This window comes from Accipiter gentilis, chromosome 6 (assembly GCF_929443795.1).
Source record: "Accipiter gentilis chromosome 6, bAccGen1.1, whole genome shotgun sequence".
In the NCBI taxonomy this organism is placed as follows: Eukaryota; Metazoa; Chordata; class Aves; order Accipitriformes; family Accipitridae; genus Astur; species Astur gentilis.
Genome location: NC_064885.1, coordinates 33820507 through 33831198, shown reverse-complemented (window position 1 = coordinate 33831198; position 10692 = coordinate 33820507). Strand labels below are relative to the sequence as shown.

At 47.7% G+C, this 10692-nt stretch overlaps 1 protein-coding gene across 5 annotated transcripts in view; it reads left to right on the top strand.

The window, feature by feature from the left end:
* The first annotated feature begins 4389 nt into the window (after positions 1 to 4389).
* Positions 4390 to 10692, top strand: part of ABCC5 (ATP binding cassette subfamily C member 5) — a 73324-nt gene continuing 67021 nt past the window's right edge. For all 5 annotated transcript variants that reach the window (XM_049804034.1, XM_049804027.1, XM_049804026.1 and 2 more), the window contains exons 1-2: positions 4390 to 4472; positions 5911 to 6085. In XM_049804034.1, coding sequence (XP_049659991.1) covers positions 5957 to 6085 — 129 coding nt within the window. In that variant the 5' untranslated portion in view covers positions 4390 to 4472; positions 5911 to 5956. The remainder of the gene's footprint in view (positions 4473 to 5910; positions 6086 to 10692) is intronic.

The following is a 10692-nucleotide window of genomic DNA, read 5'->3' as shown; positions in this document are numbered from 1 at the left end:
TCTCCAGTTGTAGGCAACCTGTACCTACCTGAAGCTTGTTTCAATCTGCCAAGCTGCCCACATGAGTTGATGGCTCCCAGGAAAGAGAAATATGGCCCAGCTGAGGCTAAGTTACTACTTTCCAGAACAGTGACTTGCAGTAGCTGCAGTGCAATGGGAAATTTTTTTGTTTGGCTCTGAGAGCAAAAAGTTCTGAACTAATAGGCTGTGTTTGGGAAGGAGACCTGGAAATGACGGACAATAAAAGATTGGGCACTGCACAGGGATAGAGAATGAGGAACAAGCTGAGACCTGGAAATGACGGGCAATAAAAGATTGGGCATTGCACAGGGATAGAGAATGAGGAACAAGCTGATGAATTCAGTCTCTCCAGACCACCCTATTTCTGGACTTGTTATGGTTTGCAATGCTGCAGGCTAAATTTGAGGTCACAGGACTTTTACTTGAGCCATCCAATTAATTACTGAATTCTGCACTTCATGGCTGAGAGCTCTGATCGGCGAGAGAGTAAAAAAGCACCAGCAAGCATAACGACTGTCAGCATGCTTATCAGGAGGGACTGAACCCAGGAAACTCATGCTGAAAATGCAAGCCTCAGCAGCTGGGACCAAGCATCCCAGCAGAGAAGGGTAAGATGTCCTCTGTACATGAGGTGCACAGGAAAGGAGATTTGGGGAGAGAGGGAGGAACAGTTCTCCACAGGGCTGTCTGGATCGGTGGCAAAGGAAGATGCCTCCTCAAGCACCATCCACTCTAACTGAAGCATGTTGTGTTCCCCAGCCAGCCTCGCAGAGCCCACAGATCTGGAAGGAGGTGCTGGGCAGGTGGCAAGCCTGAAGTGACAGCTCTCCACTCCTGTTAGCCCAAGGCATCTCCTGGTATTCCACATATTTCCACGGACATCAGTCCCATCACATCTTGCTGCTTATTTTGGGGATATCTTTTCCTTCATGGCAAAGAGAAAAGCTGTTTTTTCCTAGTGCCTCATTGCAATTTTTTGCCAGTAGTAAAATGGTCACTGCAACACTCCATTGCTCCCCCACCAGACCCGTGCAGCCAGCGTCTTCTGGGCTTGCCAGGTGTTTGGATCCCATTGGCACACAAGTAACTCTCTGCTTTGCAGTCACGTGTGTAACAGGGTTTTGTGTGGCTGAGATTCTGGTCTTAATTACAGTGCTGTGAACCCAAACTAGTGCTGCAATGGTCCTCAAGCTTGGAAGTTCTCCTGAAAGGACATCTGTTTGTTTCTGTCCAAGATTCAGCTCAGTTAAATTGCCTGGGCATCACGTGCTCCATATTCCCCAGGAGGCAGAAGCAGGTCCCCAGATCCTATGGGGAAAGATGTGGTAGGAGAGTTGGATAAATAAAGACCATCAGTCCCACAAACTGAGCCTTGTTTTTCCTGGTCAACTTGGTGATGCTCCATTCCTAGATCCAATGGCTGAACTCAGTTTGTTTCAAGCTTTGCTTTAAATTTGTTGCTGATGTTTGTTTTAGGGTGTGTGTGAGCAGATATTGTACACCTCTAAGAAAACTAATTGTCAGGTATTACTTCCCAGCCCACATGGTCTGCAGGCCTTGGCTTTGAAGCTGCTGCTGGCTCTTTGGTCTGGCTGTGCTTTTCTTGCTGCAGGCAGGGCTAATTACGGCAAATCCCAGATCTTGAATCAGGGCAAGTTTTAATACTGTACAGGGCTTGTTTATGTAACAGCTGCCATCCCGCAGGGATGAATCCAGGACTTGCAGCACTAAAAGCATTAGCTGCTGCCACTGGAGCTAAAGATGTAACTCTTCTGGTCGGTAGCACCAGTACGTTTATATCCTTTAGAACAAATGCTGGAGGAGACTCGTGACACGCTTAAAAGTGGGTTATGCCTACGTAAGCATTTTCCTCTCACTACGATACTAAGGGAATATGTACACTCGCAGGACCACAGGTGTGAAAACACTGCTGATGCTGCCGCCGGCCCATCTCCCATCGCTAGTCTGAGCGGAGCGTACACATCGTTATTTACCAGCACAGTTTTCTACTAGCACTCATGCCCTCCCTTTTACTCTCAGAACAAGTGTAGGCAGCGCCCTGGCTCCCTTGGCTTAAACACCACTCTCTGCTCATCTTTCCTAATACATTTTGCAACCACTTTGGCACAATGGAGGTTCATTTTCTTCTTTCCCTCCAGTCACATGATGCAGAGCCTTTGGGCTTCAACATGTCATCAGCTCAAAACCAGCCAGCCACCTCTGAAAAGCAGCTCCAGTTGCTTCCACAAGACACGAAGACACACTTACAACAATTTCGTCAACACCCTAAAATACAAGTGACCCACCTTGAAGCTTTAACACAGCTTCATTCTCTCCATCTTCCATACCTTGTCCTTTCTGTTTATGCTCTTTAACTACATTGCTCAGTAACTGCACATCTATTTACCCGGACACTCCAGTGTGTCTGATGCAGACAAAGGTCTGTTTAATGACTTTTCAGAGACTTACTCTAAATTGCCTCCCGGCTTCTGTCTTAAAATCCACCTTTTGCTGGGACATAGCATTTACAAAGCATGAAGTGCACCTTGCAGCTTCTTTCCCAATAAGATCTCAGCCAAACTAACCCGAAATTGCATGATTGTGAGTCCCGGGAAACAGACTGCAGGAAAATGCAGCAGCCATGTGCGCTTTTGGCTGCTGTACCATGGAAAGGGCTCTGCTTCCGTGCGTCTGTCTGTCAGTTCTCCCGTCCCAAAATGTTAGAGCACCTGCAATGGAGCCGATTCTCATTTTTTTGCCAGAAATAGAGTTGGCACTCTGCAGGATGTGTAACCAGATGTGTCAGGGAGCTCTGAAGGGATTCTCTGGAACCTTAAGGGTGTCCTTGAATCGTTGCTTGTGTGGTGACACCTTTTACCTGTACTGCTGGCCTGTGGGCTCGGAAGAAATATTCTGGGTCCAGTTTTACTTCCAGATTCCCATCTCCCATCTTCGCCTGAGTGTATTTCAGCTTTTCTATCAAACTGACTCTCACAAACATTCCTGACAGGAGAGCGAGGACTGCGGTGCAAACAGGCACTTGTTATATAAACCACTTAAATGAGACATCAGCCAAATTTGGCTGGTGGAAAGAAGATGTCAGATGAGGACAGGGTATTTAAACGCGGCAGGGGAGAAGCTACAGCTCAGGGTTTCTTAAGGATATTTACAGCCCTTTGTAAGAGGAAACGCAGCTGCGTCCATCTCCTTCGCCGACTTCCCTGCGGCGGGGGCTGGATGCCCCGTGTCACACTTTACTGGGGGAGCGGGGCCGTCGCTGCCCCTCCGCCACCGCCACACGGGGATGCACAAACCGCACCTTCCCTCCCTCCTGCTCCATCCCTTGACCGGCACAAGTTCACAGTCCCTTTAGCCGGTCCGAGTCCCTTCAGAGGGGCAGAGCAGGGGCTTCCCTCCCCTCCTGCTCCGCGCCTGCCTTGCTGCAACGAGCTGCCCGCAGAAGCCAGCGCCCCAGCCCCGGCCGTGGTAAAGGTTAAGCCCCACATAAGGACACAGTCGCACTTTCCCCGGCCGATGGGCTGTAAATGACCGGCAGCAAGCGACGGGCTGGTGCAAAGCACCACCCGGTAGAGAGGCGGCTGCAACCCAGGCCCGGGCGGGAGGCGCCGCTCCTCCCGCTCTGGCCGCCAGCCCCTACGGCTCCGGCTGCCGCCGCTCCGCCTCTGCAAACCGGGCAGCGCCCTGCGGCGGCTCCCGCTACCGGGAGCCGTGCCTGCGGCGGGCCGGCTGGGGCCGGGGGGACGGGACACCGAGATCACCCTCGTCCTCCCCACAGCTCGGCGCCGGGTCCCTCGGCTTTGCGTGCGGCTGTCCGAGCTGAGAGTGGGGGTCCTTCTTCCCACCCCACATTCGCCCGGGGCGGGCGGATCGCCCCGTCCTCCCCGCACTGCACCGGCCGCACGCTCCTGCACTGCGCTGCGCTGCGCTGCATTGCACCGCGTCGCGTTCTGCGACCTCGCCATGCGTTGCACCGCGCCGCATTTGCATTGCATTTGCATTGCATTTGCATGGCAGCGCGTTGCCTCGCGCCCCTGCCGTGCCGTGCCGTGCCGTGCGGCGCGCGCTGCCCCCGGGGGTTGGGGGGGGGGGGGGGGGGGGGGCGGCTCCCGCCGGCCGGCGGCGAACGTTCCAGACCCCCCACGCTGCGGCAGGAGCGGCGGGAAGGGACTGGGCGGGGGTACGGCTGGGAGGGGCGCCCAGGCGGAGGTGGACACCGCGGCGCCTTCTGGGAAACGTAGTTCCGGAGCGGGGAGCCGTCGGGCTACCGGCGCAGAGACGCGGACTACATTTCCCGTGGGGCGCCAGGAAGGAACGGCCGCCGCAGCCCCCGCGCAGGCGCAGTGGGGACGCCGGAACCGCTATAAGGGATGTTGTTTGGCTTTGCGGCCGCTGAGTGGAGAAGCCGCAGCGGGGGTAGTCGCCGGGCGGAGGTGAGCGGGGCCGCCCCGCCCGTTACCGGGGGCGGGTGCTGAGGTGGGGATGGGAAGCGACCCTTTGTGTGGGCGAGGGGGCCGCCGCGCGGCTGAGGAGGCGGCTTTGCCGCTCTTTTTTTCTGTGAGGAGGCCGGTCGAGCGGTGTTCTGTGTCGTCCCCGTCCGTTCCCCCCCCCGGTGAAGAGGGCTGCGCTGTGCCCCTCTCCCGCCGAGAGCTCGGGGCCGTCGCTGTCTGTCCCACCCCGGCTGGAGTGGGGGGTCCGTCCATGAGCGGGGAGGGCCTCCCTTGGTTACGCCGGTGTGGCGGAGACACGGGGAGGCGGCGGGCGGGGGGGCGGTAGGGGAAGGGGGGACCCCCCCGCCTCCCCCCCCGGGTTGTTTGGGGGTGGCAGGTCGCGGGAGGCTGGCTCGCATCCCTGTTGCAGGAGGGATGGCGAGCCAGCAGGGTGCAGCAGCCCCGGGACCTGCTGCTCTGCAGCATCCTCGCCCGGCGCTGACACCTACGGCCCCGGGGGTGGGGGAGCTGCGCGGGGTGGGGGGCGGCCGGTGGGCTGGGGCCGGGTGCTGGGAGGCTGCGTTGGGGGCGACTTGTGCCGGCGGATGAGGGAAGGAGGCCGCTTCTGCAGGCGGCGGCGGAGAGGTGGCAGCCGAGCCAAACCTGCCGATGCAGATTTTGAGTAATGTAACTTAACCAGGCTTCTTCCGTCGTGTTAGTTGAGGGCAAGTGACAGAATGCAATAACGCGGAGTTCTAAAACAAAGCCTTGCAGTGGGAGGTGATTTTCTTTTCGGGACTTCGATTCTCCTTCTGACCTTACAGTGTAATTTGATAGGTTGAGGGAAAACCTGCAGCGCTGAAGACATGACTCCTTCCTGTGCATGTTCATAGTTAATGACAGATAGCTCAAGCTTATGGAGAAGTGAATAACGCTATAGGGAAGGAATATATTTTTCTCTAGAGTGTGTGTGGAATGACTCGTTTTGTCATGTGGTATCTCTAGAGACATCGATTTTGAAGAACTTTGTACTGGTAAGTTGTTGCGTATGTGCAACTTTAGACACTAACAGAATATTTAAGGGATTTGATCTTCCAAGTTAAGTTTCTCAAGGTTTCAACTAAATACTGTAGTTATTACTTTAATCTGTCAGATTGCATAATTGTATTCCAGAGTTCTAAGGGAGGAAGTATGACAGTACTCTAGTGCATTGAGAATCATTGTACTATTTGGTTACCTCAGGGTATGTTTAAACTAGTTCAGGAGAAGTTAGTCTTCTGTGGGTTTCCAAAGTCACGTTATTACAGTCCTGTTGTAATAAAATTATTTTACAGTTGCTTTCTGATTTTTATTTAAAAAATAAACTTTAAAACTAGATGTCTAAAAGTAACTGGTGTGTTGAGCATAGCATGTAATGAAGTGGAATTTAATTATTTTTCAGATATTTGAGGTGAAAATACACACGTAAACCCTGGCGTTTACAGAAGATGAAAGACATCGACATAGGAAAAGAGTACATTATACCCAGTCCTGGGTATAGAAGTGTGAGGGAGAGAGCCAACTCGGTGCAGCATGAAGAGCAGGAAGGGTCAACATTTCAGCATGCTAAACATAAGGTCAGTTTATTTTTTCATTGTTTGTTTTGCAGTCTATGCTTATTAAATTAGATGCAGCAGCAGCCTTTTTGCTGTGCCAGCTCTATATAGATTCACTGCATTGAAGGTCAATAATGAGTATTCCCTTTTGTATGGAAGAGGTCATTCCAAGGGGTACTGTAGCTATCTTAGTAACAAGTCTGAGCACTTATTAAGCATTTTTCACTTTTAAATGTGACTTTTTAGTAACATTTGAACAAGATAAGACTTTTTCTATATTCAGATCTTGATGTGAATCCAGGAAATGTTTTAAGCTTTTGTACTTAAGAGAATCATTACAAGCAAGCAAGAACAGTGAAGAGCTCAGCACAAATCATGCACCATTCAGTGTTGGCAGCTGAAAAAAACCTCTTAATCGTGCCATGTTTTTCTTGAGGATTAATTTTCTAAAGCAGATGTCTAGCTTGCTCTAGTAGCAAGACTTTTACTTTTTCCCTTCAGATGGAAGTAATTTGTATTGAATACTGCTGTGCATCTGTGTATTTAACATGCTGAGGTGCCGTCATAATTCTAGTTTAATTTGAGAGCTGGTTCTTGAAATAACCACTGTCTTAGAGCTTGCATGTCATTGTTCTGAGCTTCTAATTTCTAGAGCTTGTTCTCACTGAAAAGAGTGCATATACCAAGTGCTATAGAGCAAAAAAACTGCACAGATAAGTGGAAACACCGTCACTGGTGAAAGATACAGTCTGAAACTAATAACCTGTGCCAGCTGAAGGCCACTAAAAATATTAGCTGCTCTGAATGCTAGCACTGAAATATTTTCTTGCATGTTCTGTTCTTAACCATTCCTAGAATACTAATGTAGAAGTTTCTGAAGCCAAAGAAATAAAGTTAATACTGCCGATGTCTGATCTTTGCAATGACAAGGTGCTTGCAAATATGTTGCCGGGCATTTCCTATAGATTGCCTGCAACAGCCCTGGTTTGAGAGGATGGAAATAGGGGAACTTGCTGTGTTTCTATGAAGAATTGTGAAAGGCTTAAGTTTTGCTGCATTATACTGGACACTAAGATACTATGTACTTTAGATAAGACTTGCCTTGTTTCACTAGGGCTTAAAGGGTTTTGCCAAGTGTTTTTTGTGGGGGCTAACAGTGCTGCACTGCTGTTTTTTGAGAGTAGTGTTCTGCTCTGCAGCAGGCTGAGTGCAGTTTGTACTTGCAGGCCTTGCAGCTCCTGGTGTCCCTACGGGCTCTATGACTCAGCAGACTATTGCTGATGGTGTTCAGAGGAAGGTAGAGTGTCTGATTGCATTAGAGCAGGCACTGATGCAGAACTAAGAGCCCTCTGGAGTCACAGTGCAGCTGCTTAATGGCATTTATTATGTTGATGTCATGGGCTTGCTATCCACTGTACACCATCCAGTAGCAAATCTGCTCTGTCAAATTAGTGGTGACAACAGTGATGCCATTGGTGTACAGCTTTGTTTCTTGACCAGTGGCAGTGGAGTTAAGCAGTAATCATAGCATGTTATCTCTGCCCATTGGTCTGCATCATCTAATCATGTTGATGCCTCGTTTAACTTTTGAGGACAAAATCCTTATTTTGCCTCTAAACCTTTTGAATGAATGAAATCAATCAAACCAGCATATTTGTTTTTTTCTGAAGGCTGAAAGTAAGCTCAGTCCTGCATGTCTGTAGAGCGTGGCATTAAAATCTCTAACTCTGAGACAGCTTGAGGTCAACTTAACTCTGTTTACCCTCCTACCTCTACCATTTGATTTGCTGCCCATGACTATAGGGTAGTAGACTCAGATAATTGATTGCAAAAGAGAGATTCTGTAAAATTTTTGATTACTAATGCAAGAAAATGGTTCACCCTGGTTCTTACCTAGAACTTTATCTGGTTTGTTTTCTTTGAGTAGAGGAATGAACCTAACTTATCCTGCTGATGGAATTGGCTAGTTCTGATAGGTTACCCATCTTACTTGCTAGTTATCTTGCTTAGTATGCCATGGTTGAGTTAATTTCTAGCTCAAACATTGGTATGCTTTTTGTTTTGCTAGCATTATAGCTTGGCTATATACAATCCATAAACAAAACCAGTTCTGAATTCATTGTTGCATGTCAGTAAGATTAAATCCTGCTTACTTGCAAAATCCTGAGGTTAAGTAAAAGGAGCTGTATTCATAACACCTTATCTAAGGTACATGTTCATGTTTGTGTGTACCAAGCTTCTTCCTTTCTAGTTGAAACAAGCTCTGGTTTCAGCAGAATTATTGGCCTTATCACTTTTTGGGATGCCTTATACTTTTGGTAACAGGGATATTGGCAAAGACTTCTCTTTCATAAGGTTGAGCTTTGCCTGCTTGGTCAAGCACTTCCCCTCTGCCTCTAACAAAAGGGTAGAAGCTGTAGCTCAGCTCTTAAGGAAATGGTGTTTCAAGGGGAGAGAAGGGACTGTGCCCTTCACTACTTTATCCTTTGTGAAACCTGGGATTGGGTCAGATGACCAAGCTGGCTTATTGGGTGCACGTTGGCACAGCTGGTGACAGAGCACAATGGAGGGCTGATGTGATGAGGAAGGGTAGGACCACAGCAGTTCTGATAGAGGAGTTAAGCTGTAGTGGAACTCTTGTCATTTGGACAACAGAGTCCAGTGTGCTGCCAGTAGAGATTTCGGGACTCTCAAATTTCTTGTAGAAAACCTAGCTCAGGGTTTGAACTAGCTTCACCAAAAAATGACAAAGCTGTAAGCATGATCTGTATAGCAAGTAACAAGCTGCAAGCAGGTTAAGGCTGTTATTTCACCACTAACTTCAGATCTTTGTGGAATGCAGGTTTAGGACTGTTTTGCAGCAGACTTACACTGTGTGAGGTAGGCTTTTTGCTAACATGTTGTGTAGGTACCTCATACCTCGTAGGGCAAGGTAGAACTGTGTAGTTCCCTCTGGGGAGGATACAGGAACATGTTCCCTCTGGTAGTCAAGGACCACTGGTTAATGGCCAGTGGCAGTGACCACTTCTGGTAGGGCTACGGATACATTTGACTGATCAATAACATGACTCATTGTTTTTTCTGTTGCCCATATTGCTGCATTTTTATACATCCTTCTTAACTTGAAGTGGACAAGACTGGTTGATAGCCTGATCAAGATCTTTAAAGGTGAAAGACCTATTTTACTGGTGAGCCAAGGTCCCAGAGCCTTTTTGTATGTCTATTCTTTGCCTTGCATAAAGGTTATATTCAACTTTGCTCTTTCTGTCCTGAAACCTCCATACTGATGTTCAGATTTCCTGCTGAAAGGATGCTGTAATGGGTGTTTATGACAATGAAAAAGAACTTGCAATTCTTTCCTTAGAAGCTTAAATGCTGTTTGGTCACAGCCTGAAAGATCAAGTATTTGAAAGACAGGAGCTTTTCAAATAGGCTTCCTGGAATCATAATTGAAATCATGCTGCAATATAAGTAGGTCTAATCTAATGTTTCCTTGTGCTTAATGGGAGTGTTGCTATAGAAATTTGGACCTCTGAAATAGGTACTCTGGGACTGAAATTGAAGAAAATTTTTATTCAGCTTGTGAATGCGTATATTCACCTCATGAATAAGTTTCTGCAGTGTGTTCTTATAACAATTGATTTTTAAGTCTTTGTTGGGAGACCTTAAAGTGCTTACAAAATAGGGTGTTAACTACATGTTCCCAATGCATAATACCATACTAATTGGGCTTATTGTATGTGGGGGCATGGCTCTTCTGAATGAAGATGACTTCTGGGTGCACTTGCTGCCTAGCACTATAGTCAGTAGTCCTCATCTCTAAGAAGCTGTTACATTATCAGTGAATAAAAATTAATGGATGTTTTGAAATATCGATTTATACTTATACCATTAGAACTTTTTGTTCTCACAACTTGAAGGGCACACAAGCATTCTATCTGAAGTAATTGTATTTAGTTTTTCTCCTTGAAGCAGTGTGTCCTGAGGAGGACAGTTCCCATTGTGTCTATGAAATATACTATAAAATGGCAGATGAGGAAGAGAAATAATTTGTTCTCAAAGTGGTTTTGGAATAGGTTCTTCTCAAATACAGACTTCATGCTTATTTGATGGAACAGCAGGTGAATATTTTGTTCCCCTACCCCATTATGTTTGCAACAACAGAAGAGGATGTAGAAGCAGCTTGTTCTCATGATATACAATGCTTGTGAGAACTCAATTCTTAAAATTTGAGTACCCAAGTTAACAATGCTAGGGCACTAATTTACAAATTGTACTCTAAGCTGTAATTGGTTCTGACTGGAATGTAGTGTTCAGGATTATGTTCTTGCTGCTGAAGCATAATAACTGCATCTGCACCATCTGTGGTAAGCCTCAAGTGCAAATTGCTGCATTTCAAGACACTGGACAGTGTGGAACTGTAGATGGCTTTTAACTTGCCGGAAAAATGTGTTGCTAACTTTAGCTATCAGAAGCCCTACTAAGACTGCTGTCCTCACCTTGATCTCTTATTTTTCAGGTTTGTCTCTGACAGCTTTTGCCAAAGACAGCAGAGAATGTGATCAGAACTTGTTGGAGTTGATGTAAATCCTTCAAGCACTGATAGCTTTGAAGTGATTTATCACTGT